The 26,642-nt window shown below is 43.0% G+C and overlaps 2 protein-coding genes across 2 annotated transcripts in view; one reads left to right on the plus strand and one right to left on the minus strand.

The window, feature by feature from the left end:
- CFAP43 (cilia and flagella associated protein 43) overlaps positions 1–13,250 on the minus strand; it is a 45,155-nt gene extending 31,905 nt beyond the window's left edge. The window contains exons 1-10 of the mRNA XM_028730344.2: positions 13,092–13,250; positions 11,567–11,820; positions 9,838–9,934; positions 8,457–8,624; positions 7,017–7,167; positions 6,652–6,811; positions 5,316–5,366; positions 3,824–3,900; positions 1,963–2,094; positions 284–400 (exon numbers count right to left, since the gene is read on the minus strand). Coding sequence (XP_028586177.2) covers positions 284–400; positions 1,963–2,094; positions 3,824–3,900; positions 5,316–5,366; positions 6,652–6,811; positions 7,017–7,167; positions 8,457–8,624; positions 9,838–9,934; positions 11,567–11,820; positions 13,092–13,156 — 1,272 coding nt within the window. The 5' untranslated portion in view covers positions 13,157–13,250. The remainder of the gene's footprint in view (positions 1–283; positions 401–1,962; positions 2,095–3,823; positions 3,901–5,315; positions 5,367–6,651; positions 6,812–7,016; positions 7,168–8,456; positions 8,625–9,837; positions 9,935–11,566; positions 11,821–13,091) is intronic.
- Positions 13,251–17,191: 3,941 nt separating this feature from the next.
- Positions 17,192–26,110, plus strand: GSTO1 (glutathione S-transferase omega 1). The gene is made up of 6 exons (XM_028730343.2): positions 17,192–17,339; positions 19,537–19,645; positions 20,644–20,866; positions 22,143–22,244; positions 23,023–23,129; positions 25,654–26,110. Exons 1-6 carry the CDS (start codon positions 17,222–17,224, stop codon positions 25,805–25,807), a joined length of 813 nt encoding a protein of 270 aa, XP_028586176.2. The 5' UTR covers positions 17,192–17,221; the 3' UTR covers positions 25,808–26,110.
- Positions 26,111–26,642: the final 532 nt, after the last annotated feature.

Here is a 26,642-nt window from a genome sequence, read left to right on the forward strand (position 1 = left end):
CTTTGTAAAATGAATAGGATAAAAACATCAAAGTAGGACAATCAATATGGAAATAGGTTTTCGGATCTCATTTGGAATCTTGAATTGTAATAGCCTTCACAAGATGATGGTGCAGCCTTTTCCCAACTGGGCGGCCTCTAGCTATTTTGGAGCACAATTCCTACAGCTAATGGAAGTTGTAGTCCAAAATATCTGGAGGACTGCAAGCTGGCAAAGGTTGTGATAGTGCATTAAAAAACACTGGTTTCTCTCTTCTGTTATTTGGAAAATAAGAGTTCCTTACCACACAGTGCTTGTTTCCTGGAACAAGAAACTCAGCTCCTACAAAATGGCTTATACTGGCATCCATTAACTTGATAACTTCTTCATTATCGTTAGGATTAAAAGCGAAGAGTGATCCCTGTTAAGTGGATATGATAATCTATTATGAGGACAGAAAAAGCATACCCTAAATTCTTTGAGAAAAATGCACCTATCTTTCTCAATTTTCTTTTTTAGATGTTGAGAAGTAGATTTGAACTCAAATTGATGAACATCGGGTTATATGATTCAATTATTTTATGCATTTCCATGAAGGACTGAAAAACTGGCTGTCACACTAACAACTTGCTTTCTGTAGCAACCACATGCAATTTCATTGACATTTGACTACTTTTTTGATCCTGATTTACTGCTAATATGGCAGAGCACAATGAGGAAATGCTGGTAGCTATTTTCTAAGAAGAAGAAAGATAGGTGTAAAGTGCCCAGACTCTGAGATCTTTTTAAACAGCCCTTCTCCAGGTGCCCCTGCCAGGTGAAGTGTAAAAGGTAAAGGTAAAGAACCCCTGATAGTTAAGTCCAGTCTCAGACGACTCTGGGGTTGCGGTGCTCATCTCGCTTTACAGGCTGAGGGACCCGGTGTTTGTCCGCAGACAGTTTTTCCGGGTCATGTGGCCAGCATGACTAAGCCGCTTCTGGCGCAACAAAACATCGAAACCAGAGCAGCGCACGGAAACACCGTTTACCTTCCCGCTGGGAGATTTTGGGCGTGCTTTCGAACTGCTAGGTTGGCAGGAGCTGGGACCGAGCCACAGGAGCTCACCCCGTCAAGGGGATTTGAACCACCGACCTTCTGATTGGCAAGCCCAAAAAGCTCAGTGGTTTAGACCACAGTGCCACCCACGTCCCTAGGTGAAGTGTAGTGGGTGGCTATTAAAGGAAGGGACTTTTCAGTGGTGGACTGCCAATATGGTTGTGGAATGCTCAGCCCAGAGAGTCTCAATGGATGCCCATGATGTTATATTCTCAGTGCCAGGTAAAGCCATCTTATCTTTCCAGGGCTTTGATACAGAGTGGCTAACCTGAGCATCACATTGAGGATTTGCCATCCTTCCAGGGGCCAAATGCCATGTGGATGTGACCAAAGTGAGCATAACCAACACATAAGCACACATACCCCATATATTAATCACAAATAAAGCACATGTATATACAAATAGACACACATACCCACACCATAGATACACACACACACTCACTCAGTGGGGGAACGACATATTAGCAGAAAAGCACAGATACATTCAAGCAGGCAGAGAAAGATATACAGAGGTGAGCAGATAGGCAAGCAGGCATGCACACATATTCAAGCAAGCAGAGACACACATATACACACTCAACCATGGGTTTCCCCCCAGCATTTTTGCTCCCAATTACAGAGCTGTGGTAAGTGGTTAAAAGTTTATTTTAGATATATGAATTAATCTTCTGAATTTCATACCTCAATCTTCATTTGCATGTTAAGGCAAAGATTAAAATCAGATGCAAAATCAGTATCCAGCACTATTTGATTATTTCCTACAATAGCTGCACTTCCGTTGCGTGTGATAGACCACAAATTGTACTGATTATGGGCTCACTTTTTAAAATATCCCAATTTAAGGTAGGAACCATTTATCAGCAACTTTGCCTTTCACAATATACCTTTTCTGTTTCTACTAATAAGTAAAAGTAGTCAGGGGAGAAGATAAGATTTGTTATGGGCTCTTCCACTTCCAGACAGTCCTCCATCTGAAAACTGTTGCCTTTGATTTTATATAAACGCACAACGCCATCCTAGGCAAAAACAGACACACACCTTTAAAAGCATAATTAGCAAGACAGCATAGCAACCAACTAGGTGGAATTAAATAGGGACAGTGTTTTCCCGATCCTATGTTTTCCTGACAGTGTTTTCCCAATCCTGTTTTCCTAATTTCCTAATTATTATCTAAATAATACCCTCCCAACACACTATTAGTGAAAATGTACATGTTTTAACCCCTTATGGGAAAACAGCAACTTAGAGAGGGGCAATTTAAACTGGGATCATGGTGCAGGGAGAAAGATTAACCTCTTCCCTCTGTCAGTGCTCTAGCCCCAACCAAATTTGTTTGCCATCCTGTGGCTACTTAAAAAAAAGGAAGTAATAATAATTAAGGGGTATTGGCCCAAATATAAGCTGCACCTGCAAATAAGCCACACCTTTAAAATTCAAGGTTTATTTGTGGATGCGGCCCACCTCCCAGCACTACTGACTCCCAGCGCTACCTTCCCAACTGGCGCCAAGGGAGGCTTGGGAGCAGCATGTGGGCTGCGCGCTCCCAGGCTGCTTCCGGGGGGGGGGGGTTGCGCCACTTTGCAGGCGGCCTCCCCCTTCCATATGGCAGCTCGCACATCACTGCCCCGCGCTCCCGAACTGCTCTCTGGAGGAGGGAGCCGTGCTGCTTTGCTGGCAGCCACCCCCTTCTTTCTGGCAGCTGGGGGACGCTTGGGAGTGGCAGGTGGGCAGTGTGCCACTTCCCAGCACTCCTGGGCTGCTTCCTGGTATTGGGGGGGGGGAGCCATGTGGTAAGGTTGCAAATATAAGCCACATTTTAACTTTTCACGAACCAAATTCGAGAAAAAAGTGTGGCTTATATTCGGGCCAATACAGTATATCCACTCACCATCTCCAATGCCTTACGTCTAGTTTGGATCTTAGGACTTAGGTATAAGCAACAAGTTTCTGTGTTTACATTTGGTGCAACTCCAGGATGGCATATTATGGCAGCAGGTGGGGAATTAGCAGAAGGGTGTGGCTGATGCCTGTGAGTCGGTGTAGCATAGCAGCTAAGTGACTGAGCTACAAAGTCCCTGATTTGAATATCATCTCCACCATGAGCTTACTATGTGACCTTAGGCAAATCTCTCTCTCTCATCCTATCACACATCCTTTGCTCTGGAATGCACATTTTTTCTTGCAGAAATAGCTATTTTTAGAGCTCCAAACAGGTCAGGACTAGGGGTAGCTGGGGGCTTTCACACTCTGACCCTCAATGTTGTTCCAGTCTGAATCCAGCTTGCACACCTGCAATTAGGTAAAGGTAAAGGGACCCCTGACCATGAGGTCCAGTCGTGACCGACTCTGGGGTTGCACCACTCATCTCGCTTTATTGACCAAGGGAGCCGGCGTACAGCTTCCGGGTCATGGGGCCAGCATGACTAAGCCACTTCTGGCGAACCACAGCAGTGCACGGAAACGCCGTTTACCTTCCCACTGGAGTGGTACCTATTTATCTTCTTGCACTTGACGTGCTTTCGAACTGCTAGGTTGGCAGGAGCAGGGACAGAGCAACGGGAGCTCACCCCGTCGCAGGGATTCGAACCGCCAATCTTCTGATCGGCAAGTCCTAGGCTCTGTGGTTTAACCCACAGCGCCACCCGCACACCTGCAATTAGCATAGGACTAAAGCTAACATTGGAGTTTGGCTGGCTGGCACTCACAATGAGGCTACAGTCCTCTACCAAATGGTGCCTTACATACATTTCCAGCTGTATAGAGTCCATCTTTATGAAGTGCCATGGCAAGCAGTCTGACGTTCTGAGCTTCCTTCTTTTCTTCTACAAAAAGAATTAATAAAATAAAAGAGATTTTAAAAATTTATCACTTAAATCTCCAAAGGCAGTACTGCCACTCAGTACCGTGGAATAATAAGGAACAGGGATGGATGGATTTTTCATCTGTTTCAGTTTTATATGTACTCACTCATAAGTCCATTCCAACCCATTTCTGCACCATTCTAAGGTTTTGTTTTAAGAACAATAATACAAAAAATGTATCAAAGGGCACATAAAATGTGTATCACAACATCTGAAGAAAGACAAAAGCCCAAGCCTAACTGCAATCTGAGCTGCGTATTAATCTGAGAAGTGTGAATCAGGCTGATTCATTTACATATACAGACCTTTCAAAATTCTTACTAGTCAGAAATTATATTTAATGCCAGGATACAGCCACAAAGGCTTATTTATCTCCTTGTAGAGTGTCACTCTGTTGAAACAAGGATCACCACAAGTAAAGGATCCTGGATCATCACAAAATGAACCATGGTTATGTCACAGAGGCTATGAACCTTCTATAGCCACTTGGATTTGCACTTTTTGAAAATTGCACTGCCACATTTTTCCAAAGGGATTATGGGCAATAATGAGCACAGAGTAGAAAACATCACTGCGGCCTTCTTTTTGCAACGGGGGGGGGGGGGGTGAAGCCCTGAGTTAAGAAGATAAATAGGAGAAGGGCTGAAGCTTCTGCTCCCTTCAAAATAAAGCAGTTTCACTTTATCAAAAAACAAGATAAAAAAGTAAAAGTTAACAGAGGGAGCAAAAGTGATTTAATCAAAGGTGATAATGCACCTCCCCTGTTGCACACCTGTCTGAAACCCATCATGATTTGGTCCCTTTGTGATTATTCAGCTTTATTCCTACTATTTTAATTCCTATTGTCCTTCTGATAAGACAAAGCATAACACAAAACCAAAGGAGCGATGGAAGCATCAAAAGGCTCTAGTTCTTCCATCAGCATTTCCAATCCCTCCAAAACTATCTATCCCCCATCCCTCTTCTCTGGTAAAAGTGTGGCAAACACCCATTGTTATGGTGCAATCCTTGTTATGGTGTACTGCTTGTCTGCATGCACATATGCTCTCTTTATTACACAGAGTGAGAGAACCTCTTCTGCTTACAGTATTATTCTTTAGTATACCTGTTTTTCAGTGTACAAAATTTAGTACTTTGATAATGGATTATCATTCATAAAACTTTTGGAGGTGGAATTTGCATCTGGACAGCTCATTTTTGTGGCCATCCAATTCTACTGCTGACCCTGGAGAGTTTTCTGATGAAGTCACCAAATAAAACACCACCCCCTCATTTCAAATATGCCACTCCTATTAGCTGTTTCCTACCAGACAGCAACATACAATCCCCTTTGCAGATGCTTACTGCAAAGTCAATTAGCATTAAAAAGTAAATACCTTCTGTTTTCATACTGTGTGATACCGATCGAAAAGTTGCCTTTTTTTTTGCTGGAAAGGAAACAAGGCTATGTCAGTTGCGGCCTACACAGTATATTGACAAGTGTGCTGGAGGACCAGACATGATATAGTTTAAAAGAAACAAAGGCTTCCTCATTACACCAACCTGCTTGTAGATTTTTATAGTGTAGAACCAGTATTTACTGGATTTGTGAAGCACCTACTGTAGTTTCAGAAGACTGCAATAATCACTTCTATGGGGTTTGGTTTGGGAACTGCATACCTTCATTCTAAGTAGTAATGTGTCGCCTAGGCATACACACACATGGATATATGGGCAATTGAGCATGTTTTGGCTTTCCTTCTTTCCCTGAAGATGGAAGGCATTTATGTGCTCTCACAAGAAATGTCTGTATTGTAATAATGTCCACAGCAGAATGAAATAACTATTGGGGTGGATTAACGTGATGACATTAATTAAAAATAATAAATATGAAGATGAGGGGAGTTCAATGTGGCAGAATATTAGGAGCACTGGTCAAATAGTTTTAAGACCACCAGCTGTGAAGCTTGTGGATTCAATAAATCTATTGCATTTCAGTGGCCATAGGAGACCCACACCATTCCAATCGAAGATGGCTTCCATATTTTTAAAGCATGAATTGTATGATAGGGTCTAAGTTCACACCAACATTCAAAGGTCCACTCTTAAAACAGTCACCATTTAGAAGAAGAAATGGAATTTTTGTCTTTGGCACTAACATACTAATTTATAATAGTAGTTACAAAGTGGCTCAATTCTTGACGTGTGCAGGCTCCTGGAGCAGAGATTGCTGCTGTTCTGCTCTTCCTTCCTGCTGCTGCTATGTTGCAGCAAGATGAAGACATGGTTTGTCTTGTCATATTGCCTGAATCCAGGCATAAGCCATGTCTCCTCCAGATAAACACAAGATGTAAACGAAGAACAAACCTTCATTACAGCTCCTGGTTTGTCTGTAGCCAGACATTTCAATAACCCAGACTGCGATGGCACATTCAGCCAAACCACTGTTTAACTCACAGCAGCACAGCAGTACAATGACTGAAGAAGGAGCAAAGGGGCCATTGTCTCTTCTTTGGTACCTTGTACTCGTGCTAAGCTGTTATTTGGCTTAGCAGTACCAGATCAGTGTGTGTAACCAGTGAATTGTCCAGGTACAGGTGCAGGTGAAGAAGAATTACACATAGTCTAAAACGTGGGGAGGCAGTTGCCCCTCTCATTCTATGAAAGGGACCCTGATCATCCTAATGAATCAGAAAAGGCTGGGGACAATCTTTGACTTGAAACTGCACTAACCTTTAGCATCTGGGGAAAGCTTTTGATGGATAACTGTAGCCTTGAATGTGTCTGCACCAATTTTCAAACAATGTCCTTCTTCACAGCCCATATACAGATCAGAGATTTGAGTCCAGCAGTGGGAAGTAGGGTGAACATAAGGTTGAATGTCATCTTTAGGCTTCAATTAAAAAAAACATTTCAGTTACTAAAACAAATAGTACTAAAACGTAAATTACTCATTCAGTGCTGACTGGCATTGATTGCAGTTATCTACTTTTCACAGGGAAAATTGCTGAGTTTTGTAAAAAGTTGTGCTGTCCTATATCAATGATACTTCAATAGATATCTTGACCACAAGTAGTTATATCCATAGCAGAACTCACCTTAAATGTTTCTGCTTCATCTCCTACCAAGCCAGCAATGGCTGAATTGGGCAGAATAGGGCCAAAGTAAGGATCATTGTCCATGGGATGGGAGAAGAAGCTGTTTTGCTCATCTGCTAAAGTTCCATCTTCAGCAGGAAGCCTAACTGACCTGAAGCAATGAGAAAAATGGCACAGAAGAAGAATATTTGGAAAATTCGTGGGACTGCAACAAAAGTCATGCTCCCCAGGATACCCCATTCAGCTTTTTCTTCTCCACCTCCAACAGCAATCTGTAGTCACTGTGCATGCTTAGTTCTCAATAGGCTATTTCGAGTTTCTTAAGACTCCCTTATTCCCCCCCCCCATATATTTTTTGTACTTCTGGGTTTTCCCCCAAGCCTGTTGATTAAGCTGTCATCTGTTCTTGCACACTCATCTACTTCTGTGCAGCGGCTGTTAGGGTATGTGTTCACATTTCTGCTTACTCCACATCCAATTATCTAATCAGACTGAAGCTGATTTAAGGAATAAAAAAATAATAATACAGCAGTATTGGTCAAGAAACTACAAGACTAATATGTGGTGGCGGAGGGATCCTGTGGCCTCTGTACAGAGCTTGAGCAGTGCCATGCGTGCGCCGTCTGTACGGCGCACATGCCCCCAGGTGGTTTGCTGACAGCGCTGCTTGAGCGTTGTACGGACGGCGGTGGAGGGTGTAGCTGCGAGCGAAGGATCCTCCACATGCGGCTGGGGCGGTGTGATGGTGGCAGGACGAGCCCCCCACGGAGTGCCTTCTTGTCACCCCCTCAAAGGTGGCACCCAGGGTGCTCCGCCCTCCCCACTTCCTCCACCACTGCTAATATGGACTGTGGCTTATGTCACGTGAATGCAGCTTCAAAAATGAGTAGTAGGAGCACATTGGATACACAGTAAGCATAATGTGAACATATGCCTGAGGACTGGCACTCAATCCAAAGCATCACTAATGAAGTCCAGGGGCATAGTCTGAAGGCACATGAAGCTGCCACCTTGTGGAAGCAAAGCAAGTCTGGGTCACTTCAGGGCTTGGATCGGTGACCAACTGGGAACCACATGTACACTGTGTTGGGTTCCATGATGGAAGACTGGGAGAGTGGGGGCAGGATATAAATGTAAGAAAACAAACAGAAAATGAGTTAATAATTGGAAAATTTCCTTTTAAAGACAAGGAACCACGAGGGCTATTCCATATTTCTAAAATACGTTTTTCTAAAATGCAAAGGACAGAACATGTTTATTTTGCCCAAGAGACATGGATTAGGCACCTGATATACATAGCAACTCTTTAATCTGTAGACCCTCACCTGAAAGCATGCTTTACCATTCATCAGCTGCAAAAACGCTCTTTATCTAGCACAAAAATTATTCTTAGTGTAAAATAAAAGTAACATTTGAAACATCTCTTTCTATTAACCTTACTTTGACTTCAAAATGTGCTCTTCATTATTCCGCTCAATGGTCCAAAGTGTAACAGAAGTTCCATTATATAAACACAATTGGTGCCAGCTCATGGGGTTAAAACTCATTGCGGTCACTTCTACTCCCATCTGTGACTGACTGCACAAAATAACTTTTTTGTTCCAGTCCCTAATCAAAAATGAAAGAACGCAAAAATATTAATTTTATTTTTTTGAATTTTTTTTTGTAAATTTATATTCGGCCTCTCTATAACAGAAAACACAAAATCACACCATAGAACAAGAACCATAGAATTAGATAGAATGCCAGCAAAAGAGGATTAAGTGAAAACAATTAACAGTGCAATTATATGCATGTCTATTAGGAAGTACAGTGGTACCTTGGTTCTTGAACAGCTTGGCTCCCGAACTCTGCAAACCGGGAAGTAAGTGCTCTGGTTTGAGAACGTTTTTCAGAAGTCAAACTTCCGATGCGGCTTCCGCTTGAGTGCAGGAAGCTCCTGAAGTCAATCGGAAGCCGCGCCTTGGTTTTCGAACTTCAGGAGCCGAACAGACTCCCGGAACAGATTAAGTTCGAGAAACAAGGTACCACTCTAAGTCCCAATGAGTTCAATGGGGCTTGCTCCCAAATAAGTAGGGATAGAATTGTAGCCTAAAATGACAAGAAAGTGACTAACCAATCCCCAAATGCTTGCTGAAACTAATGTGCTTTACATGTCTTTCTAAAACCTCAGGTGGCTCATATGCTACCTCAGACAACTTATTTCAGATGTAGGGGTGGTGGGGACTATGGAAGACTATGGAAACCAGCAGTATTTACTGATTGTGGAAAATGAGGTATCATTTGGAACTTTTTTTTTCAAATGAATCTAACTTGTGCACAGTGAATTTAACTTGTGGCTTTCAGCAAAAGCGTGGTCACTTGAACAAAGTGTTTTGAAAGTCAGAGTACTTTTTAAGGCCATAGGCTCACTGCCTGCATCTGTTTGCATGAATGGATGTTTGTGAGTTTGTCTGTACAGGCAACTCCCCATGTGCATGGGGGTTGCATTCCAAGGCACCACGCAAGTCAGCGGGACACATATAAGTCCACGCTGCCCCCTTGAGGCGCTAAAAATGGCACACATGTCAGCAGTTGCACATGTGCCAATCACGTGCACATGGTGAGTTGCCTGTATTATGCAAAAATTGTGTTAAATTAGCTACAGACAGCAAAGGATCTATTAGTAAGTAATATGAATTATTAAGTAGCTAATATTATGATAATATAATAATATAATATAATATAATATAATATAATATAATATAATATAATATAATATAATATAATATAATATAATATAATATACAATATAAACAATCTATCCATATTGTAAACTTACCATATTGTAAGGGTAAAGTCTGGGATTGAGGAGTAACTGGCCAGGTAAGGACCTGTGTAACTGAATGCAAGCAAGGTGTAGTCCAGGCTGGCTTGTCCTAAAACATAAAATAGCATGGATTTAGGAGTTCTGCTGCTTCATGCTGTCGTGCTATTTCCTGTCATACCATACCATATCATAGGGCTTTGTCTTGCCAACATAGGAGGGTCTAATTTTCTTTCACTAGAGTGTTATAGTAAACACTATGTACAAATCTGTACAACCCTGGCAGTTTTGCTTAATTCATTTGAATAGATTGATATTATGAGGTGTGTGTGTGTGTGCGTGTGTGTGCGTGTGCGTGCCAGACCCCTCTAATCCTTGGATTTATCAAGTGTTAAAAGCTAGTCATGCCAAGATAGCTACCTGTTGAGGTGATGGGGAGATTGCATATGTTCCTCTCTCACCCTCTCTTTAATCAAATGTAACTGGTCTCCAACTTGCTTCATTTTTAATGAAATTATACATCACAAAACTAGTCTCTGCAGATCTCATATTGACTAGATTTGTGGGCTTTTTTGTATTTTATCTTGATCCCACTGCATGAATACCATGCAATAACATTCCAAGGTCTCTTTTATGCAACCTTTCTTTTTTTGAGAGGCTGCACTTATTAATGCTTTTAAAGTCCCATGAAAAGGTTATTCTATGCAAGCTCAAGATCTGCACAATTTCTAAGGAATAAGGCAACACACAAATGTAAATATTCATGTGCTACTTGGTTGATCTCTGAACATTTTAATACTATAAAATTATATGCATCAAGTATAATATCATAACAGTATATGTATAATTTGCTACCACAGTATGCAGTAGTAGTCTCCAAGTGGGATGAGAATGAGATAAATTCATGGAATACAGTGGTGCCTCGCAAGACGAAAATAATCCGTTCCGCGAGTCTCTTCATCTTGCGGTTTTTTCGACTTGCGAAGCAACCCTATTAGCGGATTAGCGCTATTAGCGGTTTAGCGGCTATTAAAGGCTTAGCGGCTAAAAGGCTATTAGCGGCTTAGTGGCTTAGAAAAAGGGGGGAGCGGGGAAAAAATCGCAAGACTCGCAAGACGTTTTCGTCTTGCGAAGCAAGCCCATAGGGAAAATCGTCTTGCGAAGCAACTCAAAAAAGGAAAACCCTTTCGTCTAGCGGGTTTTTCATCTTGCGAGGCATTCGTCTTGCGGGGCACCACTGTATATCAATTGCTACTAGTCATATGACCTTCAGGTTCCCACGCTATTGCACTCATGTACAGCTTGCAGACTTCTCAGAGACATATCAATGGCCATTGTAATAAGAGAATGCTGGATTATATAGACCAGGGGTCAGCTTGGGCTGGATCGGTCCTGTGGAGATCCCTCTGTGGGCAGGATTGCATGTGTGCCTGCGATTTTTGGAGTCTGTGTGCACGAGCCCGTGGTTTTTGGCATCTGCACGCACGCAGACGTGGTTTCCAGCGCCGTCGAAGCGAGTCCCCACGTCGCACTGCGCTGGTTTAGCGCAGCGCGCAAGCAGGCAGCTTGGTTCGGGGGCGACTCATGGGCCAAACAACCTCCATGGCCTGCTTCCGGCCCATAGGCCTTAGGTTGCTGATCCCTGCTATAGACTGTTGGTCTGATCTAGCACAACTCTTATGCCTTCCCCACACCAAATTCTAAAAACCATTTCAAGATGGTTTCGATTAACCATCAGACCCACCTTTTAATTTGGCCTGTCTCTTTAGTCCTGGATAACTGTGGATGTGAATCACAGGTTTCAGTTGCCTGTCAGAATAAGCAACGACATTCTGGTTTGGGTTCACTGCAAAAGCTTCTATCTTTCCACTGTGACACCGCAAGATGGATCTCTCCAGTGTTTCAAGGTTAAGAAATATTATGTAATTCCCACAAGGATAGCAGACAGTTCTTTTGGTGACAAAGCCAACATTCCTGTTGGTGAATCCTTGTACCCATCTTGAAGGGGTGGAGAAAGAAAGAAAGTTAGGATTATATGACATTTTAAAAGAAACAAAGAGTTTTGTTTTTTGCTAAATGGATAATGTGGCATAAAACAAAGCTTCCACTGAGGAAAACCACTGTTGTTTGTGTTCACTAATTACATACACAACCTGCAACTAGAAAAAGATGTAACAGCACTTCCCCTCAGTTTAAATTGAATGAATGCAAATATAATTTATTTATGGTTCACCTACTGCAAACAAAAAGCTGCAGAATGGAAAATGCATCACAATATTTAAAGCGAAGAAAAACAGAAAGCAGTAATAGATTGTACAATATTTATAAATTTTGCAACTTACTTAGTAACTAAAATAAAATAAAAAATATACCCCTCCAATAAGAACATAAACAAAGACTCTGAAAATAGTCCTGGAAAGGACTGTGAAATGAGGTGAATCAGAGTTTATCTAAATCTTCACTTTAAAAGAACATGGGACACAGAAACCACCTCTTTGTTATTACTCTGGCAATATCTTGTTATTTACAGGAGTGTTGCTATTATCTGCCTTCATTCACTATACTGAATGAATGACAAGACAGATAGCTTCAATAAATATATTTGCTTTGTTATCATCATCATAATATCTTGAAGAATGAAAAGCACGATTACATACAGGGTGGAGGGAATGAAACCAGACTTCCTTTGTCGTTATCAATACTAACATTTAAAAATCACAGAATATATTTTCACCTCTGGATTCAGATAGGGTAATAAAAGACTATCACACATTTGTTGGTGTCCCCCCCCCAAGGTCTAGCTAACTTTCCTGCACCTACATTCCTGAAGAAAGGGACGTTAATGATGTGAAATCCAGAGGACTGACTAAAACTGAGGCACAAAGAAGTGTGAGCCACCCTGGGGGAAATAAAAAGCTTCGGGAAGGTAGGTGGGAGTTTTGAGAGACAAGGTACGAGAGGGAAGGACGGGGTCTTACAGAGCAAATCCTCTGCATTATCGTCCGTTTAGGCATCAGCCCCACTGAGCTCAGCACAACTCTCTCCCAAACAAGCGTGAATAGCGGCTTTCGCCAAGGTGGCGCCCGCAGACGCTTTGCACTACAACTCCCATCAGCCCCAGCCAGCGGGTGCAAGTCCAAGGCGTCCGGCGGGCGCCACCTTAGCGAAGGCGGCCGTACAAAGAGGGGAGAGGCTTCCTTGAGGAAGGGGTTTTTCGGACACAAGAAACACCAGGCAAGTCCCCGTCCCCCGCTCGCTCCCCTTCGCACCTCACTTCGAGATCAGCTCGGTGAGCGGAGCCTGGGCGGCGGCCGCCCAACTTCCCGCTGTCCATGCCACCCTCAGCTTCGCCAGAGAGCTGCCCGGAGCAGTTTGTACCCGTCTCCTAGCAACACCCGGCCGCTCCTGCCATTGGCTAAGCTGGGCTTTCCGTCGCTGATTCGTCCCGCCCCGCTTGCCGTTTCAGTTCTCGTGTTCCGAGCGTGACTACTCCTTCCGCGCGCTGGGGTTATATCCAAAGCCAACCTCTAAGAAGTCTCATAGCTAGATGACGTAGCGCTCTCTCTCTTCCTGCCCCTCATGCTATGGGGGACCTATGGAGGTCGTCTCCCACGTTGTGGAATTTACTGCCCAGGAAACATGCATGAGATGAGACGACGGAACCGGGAACATTTTTAAAAAAAAACAAATTATTTTCATCTTTAAAATATTCAGGCTGCCCTCTTATACACAACTGGTAGTCAGTCCTTTCGAAACTTAAGTGGGACTGACCTCTGAGTAAACATATCTAGCTCTAATCGCGTTTTATTGAAATTGTGTTTATTGTCATGCTAGTATAATCAAACAATAAAAATGACAAATGTTTGGGTGCTTAAAAAACAACAACAACATTCTGGGGGCATTTTCACAAGTGATGCTAATTATCTCATTGAAGACCTTACTTGGAAAATAAATACAACCCAGGTGGTTAAGAAAGCCCAACAGAGACTCCCATCTCCTCAGAGTATTGCGGAAGAATGATGTCAATCAACATTTGATGATTTCCTCCTACCGGTCAACAATAGAAAGTGTCCTTTCATACTGCATCACCGTGTGGTACACTGGTTTGACATCATCTGATAGGAAGTGCCTACAGAGGGTGGTGAATACAGCACAAGATATTATGGACTGTCCTATGAATCCGCTGGATGAAATAGCAGAAGAACGTAACAGCTATCCATGGGCTGTTAGGCTGCTGAATGAAAAGACAACAACAGGGCAACTGACTTTCGGGTTTGGTGGGTGTGCGTCAGTAAAAGAGAGGAATTAAGACTAAGAGAGCTGAGTGGGGGGGGTGCTTGTGTAATTTCACTGTATACAAGTTGTACAAGTGACAATAAAGTATTTCAGTTTCAATCATAATGTCTTTTAGTTTGGCATTTTAAACTTCTGAATGTTCTAACATTGAAAAAATAAGGGAAGAGAGCATTTAAAAGCAAACCCTAGAGACTAGGTCCCTTCCCCAAGACATGCTTAAATTGGTGGTGACATTATTTTCGTTGGTGTGCTAAATTAAGTTCAGTTGAAGGGTTGTTATTTTTTATTCCCAGAATCTAATTTTAGGTCACCCTATACTTTTGGGAGAGGAAAGGACAAATAAATCAAGCTCCTTTGAGACCAAATGCTTTCCAATTCTACTATTTTAAACCTTCCTAGTTATACACCATGGGTAGGCAAACTAAGGCCCGGGGGCCGGATCCGGCCCAATCGCCTTCTAAATCCGGCCTGCGGATGGTCCAAGGATCAGCGTGTTTTTACATTTTATCTAAAATGCATCTCTGGGTTATTTGTGGAGCCTGCCTGGTGTTTTTACATGAGTAGAATGTGTGCTTTTATTTAAAATGCATCTATGGGTTATTTGTGGGGCATAGGAATTAATTCACTCCCCCCCCCCAAAAATATAATCTGGTCCCCCACAAGGTCTGAGGGACAGTGGACCGGCCCCCTGATAAAAAAGTTTGCTGACCCCTGTTATACACTCTTAATATTGTATTCCTTCCTTGTGAAACTTTAGTACGTAGATACATGGCAGAGCTTTTTGTTCTCTTTCTCTGGTTATCATGGATTGTGCCAGGCACGCTAAGGCATGTGTGCTGGGAGGAGCTGGAACGCCTTTTGATTTATCACGCAAGTGCAGAGGTCTCTCCAATTACCCTCCTTTTCATTTGCTGCTGTGACAGGCTATAGGATACATTTAAAATACATCCCCGACCCTAAGAATCCTGGGAAAGACAGTTTACCCTTTAAAGTGCTACAATTTCCAGAACCCTTAACAAATACAATTCACATGAGGTGGAGTTGCTTTAAATGTACTTTAACCATATGGTGTGTATGCAGCCAAACCAACAGAGCTGTAAGTAGCTCAGATAAGTCACACACTGGTAATAATGAGATTTAAAGTACATTTTAAGCACAAATTCGTTCCCTCAAATAATTCTGGGCACTGTAGTTTATAAGGGTTTCTGGAACATGTAACCGAGGAGTAAACTACATTACCCAGAATTCTTTGAGGGCAAGAACGTGTTTTGAATGTGTTTTAAAGATATATTATTACTTTACACTTATTAGGACTGAGCCCTAGGATTTCATTATTAAATGTGCAGTAGTCTTGCAATACCAAGGAAGACTGTTTCTAAATTGTTAGAAACAGGTTAGATTTCCTTTGCAACCTAATTCACAAATTAAAACAAGAAAAGCCTCATTTTTAAAACTGCTGAAAATCACATGGAATGCTGGAAGATAAGATAGCAAAAAGCAAAACAAGAATAATGCACAGCTAGGATGACTGCATAAAAATACAGTGGTACCTCGGGTTACATACGCCTCAGGTTACAGACTCTGCTAACCCAGAAATAGTACCTTGGGTTAAGAACTTTGCTTCAGGATGAGAACAGAAATCGTGCTCCGGCGGCGCAGCAGCAGCAGGAGGCCCCATTAGCTAAAGTGGTGCTTCAGATTAAGAACAGTTTCAGGTTAAGAACGGACCTCCGGAACAAATTAAGTACTTAACCCGAGGTACCACTGTACAGAGTCACCATTGTTGTTGACGATTTGGCCACAGTGTTACAAGACTGTTTCTCAACTCTGGGTTACTAACTTTATAGGCTGATATTACAACAGATAAAATTATCCTTTACATCTGGCCTCCCTGGTGGCAATCCTTTGGACTACTACTTCTCAGGAGGTATTAAAAGAACATGGTGTGCCCGATGTGCATGATTCAGTGTTTGCCTTTGCTATGCATGTATCACATGCATCCTTAGTACGTATGTCAGGGACCTGTGGGCCCAGGACGCACTCTGAAAAACTTTGTTTTTGAACGAGTCACTCCATTTTTGTTTCAAACTTCTTGCATGTCCAGCCTGCTCCTGCCGTGCTAGTTTTCTTCTTGTAGGGAGTTTTCAAAAAACCACCAACACAAACCACACAAAGAGCAGTCTGTGGGAAGAACCATGTGGCAGGAACAGCCCTGATATCCTGAGGTGCAAATTATTATTACTCCCATTTGGTTGCAGTGTATATGTACTTTCAGGGTGGATTTGCTCTTTGCCCCAGTGCAGGGAACTTGAGTTGAAAATGTAAACCATTAGCTAAAGTGGTGTCTCAGATTACGAACAGTTTCAGGTTAAGAATGGACCTCCGGAACGAATTAAGTACGTAACCAGAGGTACCACTGTACATATAATGTCTCTGTCTTCAGTTCATAGAGTCCTTTCCACAGGTCAGTTACATTTGGTGTGAGACACAACTTGGGGTTTCAGTGAATATTGGGGACGAGAATCAAGTACTCCACTTTGAGTGCCTTGGAGAAACGGTGGGCTATGAATGCATAAATGAATAAAAAATATTGATTTCAGTGTAAGTGGAGGTAGGACTTTAGCTGAAGGCTGGAAACCTAAAGCTGCACTGCTATCCATATCCGCTCAGTGTTATGTCCAGGGCCGGATTTAGGTTTGATGAGGCCCTCAGCTACTGGGACCCCTTATATGTCCAGCTGTTCTTTGTCAACAACAAATTGTTGCTGGTTTTTTGTTGTTGAATATATGCTATATGGTAATTTATGGACCTAATAGGTATCTAAAGCCATTTGACACTGCTGTTGTATGTAGGTTTTATTTTATTTGTTTTTTTTATCTTATATTTTGGAAATGAACATCCAGCGGTTTTTTCCCTTTAATTTTTTTTGGGGGGCCCCAAGAGAGTGGGGCCCTAAGCTATACATAGCTTGTTTAGCTTATACGTAAATCCAGCACTGGTATGTCCAGGCGCTTTCAAGTGCCCAAGTTCTGAGGCGGCTTCTATAACGGAATCGTCGCAGAATAACGAAGGGGGCGGAGTCGATGGATCTTGGGATCAAGGGATGTGGGCGGAGACAGTCGGCCGACTCCGGGGAGGTTCCCTTTCTTCGGTGTCCATCACTTGCCTGCTGACTACACCAGGGAGAATGTCTGGGGAATTCGCTAGGAGCTTAGGAAAAGGTGAGAGGGTTTGCTTCTTTCCCAAAGCATTGCATGCTCTCTGCTTGCCTGTGCCTGTCCTTGTGGGGAGGATCGGGCCGCCTCTTTGCCTTCTGGCGCCCTTCCGACGCCCAGCAAATACTAAGTTTAGTGATTTTCCTCCATATTACGGCAAGGAAAGGAAGGGGTGAAATTTCCCCCTTCTCTGAGCCCGCTCGTTACCACCCCACCCGCTGATGTGTTTTAAAAATAAGAATAATAATGCCAAGCTGCGTTTATTTAACGCCACCCGATTTGCTGCGGCGCATTTGTTCAAGAGGCACGTATAGGAAGAGAGAGCGGGGAGGATTTCCTGGGACTATTTTTGAAATTATAACGTTTCAAAATGGACTCTTTCCTTGAAACTCTGTGTAAAGCAAATCTCCGAAGCAGCTCGCCACGAACTTCACTAAAAGCGACGTGCATTTTAAAAATAAACGCCCTTCAAAACAGTTTGCATGGCGGCGTGTCACTCCTCTAGTTTCCTCATTTAATTAAAAAACACACACACAACGGTCGTGAGCTCGCTCTCTCATATGAGCTACGTCTGATGTGATATGCGCATTGGTGTTTGTGCACAGTACTGCATGTGAAAAATAGGATTGGCGTTGATGACTTCAGTTTGCCTCAGGTCACTTCCTCCACCTGCACTCTGGACAATTTGCACTGATAATTGTATTGGTATCATGACTGTTTAATTTGCACACCTTTTAAAGGTCTGTTCAGATGTTGGTGTAGCTTCCTAAACCTCTTACCTAGCCGCTGCTGGTAATGAGCAAATTGAGGGTGCAGTGTAATACCAGAAGTGGGTTTTGTAGTAAGTAGCTACTTTCCCAGTTGACAAATTCTCCAGATGCATATTTTGCTAGACCCAGAAGAGTCTGTTGTGATCTTCCCTGCTGTGTCCCTACACCAGACCCCAATTCATTCATGGGACGCTTTTCAATTGGCCCTGAAGGCTAGATGCTGATTAAATTGGTGAGGGCAGTGTTGTGCCACACACTTTTTCTCTTAATAAACCATGGATCTTTATGGGGTAGCTGCAGCTTGTTCTTGTAAGAAATACAACCGCAGAACAACTTGCACATTGTAGGAGTCCTTCAATGAGCTTTGATGATTTGTAGACCTGTTACTCCTATAAAGAAAGAGCACCCTGTTAAAATCATAAGATGGGGTTGTAAGAGCTCATGAAACCTCAAAAAGCAGCACTCTTGTGTCCTAGAACATGATAATTTAAAGGATATCGTTATGGGGCATGCCCTGACTGGAAATAAATACATGTCCATCTGAAACTTTGGTAGATGCAAACAGTATTGAAAATGGGATGGCATATAACTGCCCTGATGCCATCATGGCCACAGATCATCCTGAGTGAGCTATAGTCTCTTTCCTCTAGCCCAAGTCCGTGAAGTACATCCTTGGCTTGGGGAAGAGCATAAACTTAAGTGTCTTTCCCACACAACCTTCCTTCCTGGCTTGTGACTTTGTGTCTGCCTACATGCCCAAGTCTAGCAAGGAAGTTATGTGTGTGTTTCTTTGCTGCATACACAGAGAGAGATGGAGGTGTTGAGACATGTTGGGACGTTCATTTTGTTTCTTCCTGGCTCTGCAGTCATGCATGAATAGCGGTGAATGGGCCCCATAAGTCCATACCAGGTGGGGAAATGAGTACTGCAACGCTAAGCTTATGCTGCCAAATCTTTTGTTTTTGTTTTTTACAGCATATTCCTGCACATGTTTATTCAGTGATAAATCCCATTGAGTTCAATGGGGCTTACTCTCAGATAAGTGGATATAGGACTGCAGGCTTAAGCTCCAAAAAGTGCAGAACAATTACAATGTACAAGCTGCTTACCTTGCAGCAATTCAGCTGAGTGCTGTGGAATTATTCTCACATCGGTAGCTTGGCATCCTGACACTCCTGTCGCCATTTACGGTACTTTCCTCTGCTAATTCATCTGAATTAAGATGTGACTCACCAGTGTGAAAAAAGCCTTTGGAATGACTGCAGGGTTATGAAAATGGAGCATATCAAATACCAGAGGAATTTATTTTTTGGAAGGCTCCCCTTTTTTCTCTCTGCCCTAAGTCATGGCCTGCTTATGGTTTCTGTTCAGAAAAGGCTATAATTTTGCTAGTTCTGACCAGAATGAAATGTGTAAGTCTCTTTGTATTCCAGGAAGTTCTGCTCCAGGGCCTGTGCCGGAGGGAGTGATCCGTCTTTACAGTATGCGCTACTGCCCTTTTGCACAGAGAACAAGGCTAGTCCTCAAAGCCAAAGGAATCAAGTAAGATCAATCAGTCATTTTACTTGTATGCCACCTTTCCAAAAACTAAAAACGTAACAATAGTTGTAAACAATAAATGAAACATCAAAAAGTACACAAGCAAATAGAACAATTTCCACATAAATCATAAGATCAAAAATATACAGAAATTAACAGAAACGGCCACACCCAACAACTCCCCCAAACAATACTCCAGCCCCCAGATCAAATGAACCTTCTCTCTAATTTCACTTAGTCCTAATTTTATTGTATTATAATTGTTTTTAACCACCTTTGGGGCTGAAAACTGGCAGATGTTCACTGCATATCAAGCTTTATGGGAGTTGCCTTCCAATTGACACAGGGTGTGTTTCTACGCACCCATGGACTCCACCCAGAAAGTGTACGCCACAGCATGAGGCAGTGGAATGTGGAGATTCCCATTTTGACCCCGTGATGTTTTTGCATCCAACAAGAGGAGAGGTGGAACTGCTGAAAGAACCCTTTGATGAGTGCTAGAATGGAGTCCATGGTCTGGAGCAGGCATCAGCAAACTTTTTCAGCAGGGGGCTGGTCCACTGTCCCTCAGACCTTGCGGGGGGGGGGCGGACTATATTTTGAAGGGGGGGAAATGAATGAATTCCTATGCCCCACAAATAACCCAGAGATGCATTTTAAATAAAAGGACACATTCTACTCATGTAAAGACACGCTGCTTCCTGGACCATCCGCGGGCCGGATTTAGAAGGCGATTTGGGCCGGATCCGGCCCCCAGGCCTTAGTTTGCCTACCCATAGTCTGGATCAATCCCAGAGGCCAGTGGTTCCCCATTCGTCATCTAGACCCCTTGCCTTCTAGTTCCTAATGGTTAGAGGGCTGGATCTGGAGTTCTGTAACCATGTAGCCTATATGAAACAGAACCTTAGGTGATTTCAATAACATAGCAGAAGTTGACTCTAACTGTAACAGGCAAGTTGGCAAAATAACCTTGCTGTGTTTTTCCATGTCATACGTTTTAGTCATGAAATTGTCAATATCAACTTGAAAAACAAGCCAGACTGGTTTTTTGAGAAAAGCCCATTCGGATTGGTACCTGTGCTAGAGACCAGCAAGGGCCAGTTGATTTATGAGTCTCCAATCACTTGTGAGTATTTGGATGAAGCGTATCCAGAGAAGAAGCTGTATCCTGCAGATCCTTATGAGAAAGCTTATCAGAAGATGCTCTTGGAACAGTTCTCCAAGGTGTGTACAGAGGAGTAACGGGAAACTCATTTCAGTGTGTGGTATGAAAATAACACTTGATAAGGCATTGTTATGATTACAGGCAATCTGCTAGGCAACACCACTGCCCTATTTTAAACATGTGTCTGAAAGCAAAAAGTGAGATCTGCAAAGAAAATATTTGTGGAAGAAAGACTAGTTTTAAAGTTACTGGACAATGTGACCTAATGCTGGTGTTACCAGGAACTGGTTGCTACAAAGAGTTTTAGTGTGTTGACATGCCACTTATGGCATCCTGCACAGATCCTGGTACAAGATGACAGGACCAGGCTGGTATAACTGAGAAAGTGGGATTTTGTAGAGTAGGGACAACAGAGGAAACACTGGTGAATGTGGAACATACAGACAGGGTAAGGCGGCTGCTATACGTTGTCCCAACATAGGACTAAAGTATAGAAGCAAAGCGGAACTGCTAATGTACTGTGTAGCTTTGCTTTTCCTTGGAGCTTACTTGGAATTCTACATTAAACCAGGGTTAGTCTGGATGCTGAGTGGAAGGGGGGGTGTTGATATCTGGTACGATCTTCTGGGTTGTTCCACATTCTCCTGCATTGAGAGATGCTTTCTGTGGGTTTATCTCCCTTGGTTTGTGTTTCCTCTTCTCCATCTTAAACCCATTCACTTCTATGACAACAAAATTCATTAGAATTTTTTTAATAAGACGTCTGAGGAACACATCCAAGCTCCTGTAGCATCACACAATGGAAAGTTGCCCTGTGTTAACTAAAATGGACACGTTTCTCTGTCTGTAGTATACAATTAAATGTGTGAGAGAGAAAGGTGTGCATCTCAATAGGTAACCAAATAGTTTAGAGGAGGAAAACAACTCGTTTAGGCATCTTTATAGCGGGGGGGGGGGGGTGAGCTTGTGGCCCTCTTATTGGACTCTTAATACCCATCACATTGGCTGGAGCTGATAGGATTTGGAATCCAGTGACACCCGGAGGTCCACAGGTTCCTCATTCCTGCTTCATACTAATGGAAAGATGGTGTGGATGGATGTTCTACCAAGGTGAAAGGACTCCTCTACAGTTCAGAACAGTTGGCCAGCGGAAGCCATGCTGGGCTGCAACTTACACCCTCTTACTGACAGGGCTTTATGAGGACGAGCTGTCTACTGTTGTAATTTAGTCATGGTAGAATTACCTCTCGTTCTTAGCATGCATTTATGTTCCTTGAATTAAAATGCTAAGCACCTTTCTGCACCTTGGTAACATGGCAATCTTCTTTTGCTTAGCTAACTCCTCTGTGTCACAAGTATTTGCTGGCCGTCAGGAGTGGAGACAATGCCTCTGCAGTGAAGAATGAGCTCCGAGAAAGGCTTCTGAAACTTGAAGAGGTGAGAGTTGGGGGCATTGCTCCAAGGAAAGCTATACATTAACTTGATTGTGAGGGGGAGAGGTTCCCCGTTTCCATTCCACACAAAAGGTCTCTTCGGTTTTCCAACTAAATTCAAGCATTATGTCCTTGGGCAACTCTTCTACTCCGTTATTAGGCTGAAGAGATCTCTTGAACCTGTGTTAGGGAACATATTGCTCTGTTCTCTGTACCTTATTTCCATAGTTGTACTTCATGCAATGAAAGTCTAATATTTTGATCCTCTGCATCCCACACAAGGGCTCATTGAAACTTGTGACTCTTCCACATAATTTAGTTTTGGGATTACGTACTCTGAGCAGACTCTAGTGCTGCCCACTAGAGGGAGCCATGTTCATATCTTTATTGATGGATTTGTTTCTGTCTGACAAGAGGGATTTTCAAACAAAAAACCAAGAGTGTTTCCAGACAGAAAGCTCCTAGGGCTTTCCAGTGGTTGCAGTTTTGCTTTCTGCTGAATCTAGAATTGCAGCCAAGAAGTTCTTAAAATCCAGCTGCACAACCCACTTTGGTCTGTGATCTATTGTGCAGTCTACTCGGGACCAGTACAGGTTAAAATCTCCACACGGGTCTGCAACATAGGGGTAGAAGTTCTGAAACTACTGAGCTCTGTATAACAAGGTGCTGTCTGTTATATATGCAGCCCCTTTCCCCTTCCTCACTAGATTTCAGTTTCAGCAAGTTCTCTTGGTATACTGTGCTTTTTATGTAGGAATGTCATGTGTCTCTTTCACTTTCAGATTCTAGTAAACCGCAAGACTAAGTATTTCGGTGGGAACACTGTTTCCATGATCGACTATCTGATCTGGCCTTGGTTTGAGCGTATGGAGCACTACGAGTTATATGAGTAAGCCCTTTGAATCATTTGTACCTCTCACATTTGAGTACCATTCTCCAGCTACATTCCTTTCCTTGTCCCTTCGCCAATGGGCACCATTGATAGGGGAGAGCTACTGCCATTTGTTCTGGTTCATCTGTAATCTGCAAGGCAATGGGGTGTCTGGCGGAAGTGAAGTGGGTGCGGAAGAGGAAGAGAATCATTCTTCTCACTTGAAAATGCACATTTGACTCACTTGAATGTATGTTTCTGGAGTGATCCCTTCTGATCTATACTAGTATTTACTGGCAGATTCAGTTCTGTTCAATTTGGATTCAATCAAGACAATGGGTTTCTTTTCTCACTACAGATAATGGCCACACTTGGATGATCATTCCTCTGATTAATAAGTCCAAGGTATGCACAGTCCTTTTGGCTGTATGCACAGCCCCTTTGTTCTTCCCCATGCAAGCAAAGTCTTCTGTTAACCACAGCTTCCCAGTTCAGGGAGATAAAAAACTAGTTAAGAGCTTCAGAACAAGTTTGGATACTAAATGTACTTCAAACCATGGTTTAGATACTTACCTTGTTCTAATGCTGTTAACTGTGGTTTCTCATTTTGTCCAAACTGAGAAACTGTAGTTAACAGAAAATTACCTGGTTGTGTTGGCTGTTGCTGCAAAGGGAAGAGTGAAGAAGCTAAATGCTTGGTCAAAAGGCTTGCTCATCTCTTGCCTTGTTAAGCTGAGATGTGATATATTTGGATCCCATGAGTAATAATACCTGCATGTTTCACGAGGCTGATGAAGATTCTACCACAATCTGTCAGGCTCTAGTGGCACCTTAAAGGAGTTTTTGTTGTTGTTGCTTTAACTGATGCAGCCACTCCTGCACATATTTTTTTAAAAAAACATTTTTTAATGTAATGTAACAGTTTAGGTAGTGCACAAGGAATTTGTGATTACTGTGGGAGGATTAAAATTCTCATTAGAAACATTGCCGAGGCTAAATGTTATCAAACTATGCTGCAAGGTGTCCAGAGGGTAATTAGAGGAGGATCAGACTCCTCTGATGATTTGCCTTTCCTCTACTCTCCTTGAAGAGTCCAGGGTCAGGCTCGGTGCTCTGGGATTTCTGAGAAACTCCCTTTGTATTATACTTGTACAGTAAATCAGATAATAGGAGTTCAGGTTTTACTTTCTTTTCTTTGGCATAATGTCAGGTTTAGATCTGACTTCAAAGCCACCTCAGGTGCACGCAGTGTATAGGATTATCATCCTATGAAAGACATTTGTATACTTTTTCTTTTAAAAAATGGAATGATGAGTTGACTAGGGGCAGGATAGGAACATAGGGAGCTGACGTATACTAAGTCAGGCAGTTGGTCCATCTTATATTTCCTACACTTACTGGCAGTGGCTCTCAAATGATTTCAGACAGGGGTCTGTCCCAGCCAGGAGTTGAATACAGTGGTACCTCGGGTTACAGACGCTTCAGGTTACAGATGCTTCAGCTTAGACTCTGCTAACCCAGAAATAGTACCTCGGGTTAAGAACTTTGCTTCAGGATGAGAACAGAAATTGGGTAGCGGTGGCAGCAGGAGGCCCCATTAGCTAAAGTGGTACCTCAGGTTCAGAACGGTTTCAGGTTAAGAACGGACCTCCAAAACGAATTAAGTTCTTAACCCGAGGTACCACTGTATTGGACCATCTGCATGCAGAGCATCATGCACTACCGCAGAGCTATGGCCCTTCTACAGTTAAGCTTGTGGAGCCACCTTCAGGTAGCAGGCTTTTTCCATTTCTAGGTTGTAGTCAGCTGCACTATACACCCCATACCAGTTTGGCTCTGTAGCACACAACTAGGAAGGAGATGTGGGTGTTTTTTTTTTCTGAGCCACTCTGGAGAAGACGACTATGAATAGCTTCTAGCTGTGCTGGCCAAATGGAACTTCCAGGTGCTGGGAGTAAACAGGGGACCACTCCTTCATACCCTGCTTGTGGGTATCCAGAATCCTCTGGCTGGCAAATGGAAGTAGAAACTTAATGTAGCATGGCTCTTGGTCCAGCAGTATAGTTCTTGCCATGGAAAGTGTGCTATTTCAGGCTGCATTGCCTGTGGGCTGATCTCTAGGCCAAATAGCCTGGAAAAACCCCTCTAATTCAAACTGCTGGAATCGGGAAGTGCTGAAATGACACACCTGATCTCCGAAACTAGAGCAGTGCAGCAGTGCCCCCTATCTATTCTGAAGCATCTCGTCATCTCTAAGGAAGCCGAGCATAATGGATGTCAAAAACCTCTCTTCTTCCAACAGAGCTAAACGCAGATAGCTTAGTAGTTTGGAAGCTGCCTTATACAGAAGTAGACCAACGATGCATTGAGCTTAATATTGTATTCTACACTGTCTGGCAGCAGCTCTCTGGAGTTTCAGAAGTATGCCAGGGTTTGAATTTGGGACCTTCTGCATTCAAAACATGTGCTCTACTGGAGACCTTTTGCAGACAAACCACCATAGATGTAGGCTTCACAATGACTTTTTTCATTTTCTCTGCAGCTGTTTGGACCACACACCAGAGCTAAAACACTGGGTTGAAGCCATGAGGCTGGATCCGGCTGTCAAGGCTACAGTAAACGACGCTCAGACATACAAAGGCTTCCTGGAGCTCTATCTGAAGAACAGCCACGAGGCCTGCGACTACGGCCTCTGAAAATTAGTGGAGGGAAGCCTTTTCAATAGTTGGAAAAGGAAGATGGAGCTACTGCCGTCACATGCAGAGCTGGTACCTGCACTGCACTGTCCACTATTGGTTTCTGTGTTTGATGTACAGTAGGGATATGGCTGTGCTGAAGTGACAGGCCACCTGCAAAAAATAAGGCTTTCTTTTCCAAAGGGTGATGTTCAGAATTTGCCTAACTTTGTTTGCCCACCAAAGTTGTAATGTATTTTTCCTCAGGTAGGCACGTGTACTGGCTCTGCTGCTGTTCTGAAATAAACACACTTTATAAACATACAGGCGTTTCCTGTTACTTTTCCTTGCTGCTCCACAGGAGAGGCTATGTCGCTGGAGATGTTAGTGTGCAAGTAAAATATACTGCTGTGCATGCTAGGCTGAGCTTTGCTGTGCCTTTGAAAAGTTCAGGATGCACCCTAGGAAGCAAGCTATGTTGCTGTTTTTATTTTAATTGTGGAAACAAAAAATTGATCATATAGAAAAATCCATACATTTCCCCCATACGTAGGAAGCTGCTTATACAGGCAGACCACTGGTCTGTCAAGCTCAGAAGTCTACACAGATTGGCAATGACTTTCTAGATGGGTCTTTTCCAGCCCTGCGTGGAGATGTCAGGAGTTGAACCTGGGTCTTTTGGCATGCAAGGGATGTGCGACAGCCCATCCTCTTTACTATTCAGATAACGTGGCATAAGTATAGAATTTGGGCAAGCTGGCAACCTTATGAGGGGTCTTGTATGAACAGCTTTACATCATGTAGGGATATTATTCAACCAGCCCTGAAGGCAGCCCTGTTTAGGGAAGCTTTTAAT

The sequence above is a fragment of the Podarcis muralis genome, chromosome 6 (assembly GCF_964188315.1).
Source record: "Podarcis muralis chromosome 6, rPodMur119.hap1.1, whole genome shotgun sequence".
In the NCBI taxonomy this organism is placed as follows: domain Eukaryota; kingdom Metazoa; phylum Chordata; class Lepidosauria; order Squamata; family Lacertidae; genus Podarcis; species Podarcis muralis.

Coding starts and splice junctions, on each gene's coding strand:
- GSTO1 (XM_028730343.2), top strand. CDS start 17,222: ATGTGGGCGGAGACAGTCGGCCGACTCCGGGGAGGTTCCCTTTCTTCG. Junction 19,646..20,643: donor CTCAAAGCCAAAGGAATCAA/GTAAGATCAATC, acceptor CATACGTTTTAG/TCATGAAATTGTCAATATCA. Junction 22,245..23,022: donor GGCTTCTGAAACTTGAAGAG/GTGAGAGTTGGG, acceptor TTTCACTTTCAG/ATTCTAGTAAACCGCAAGAC.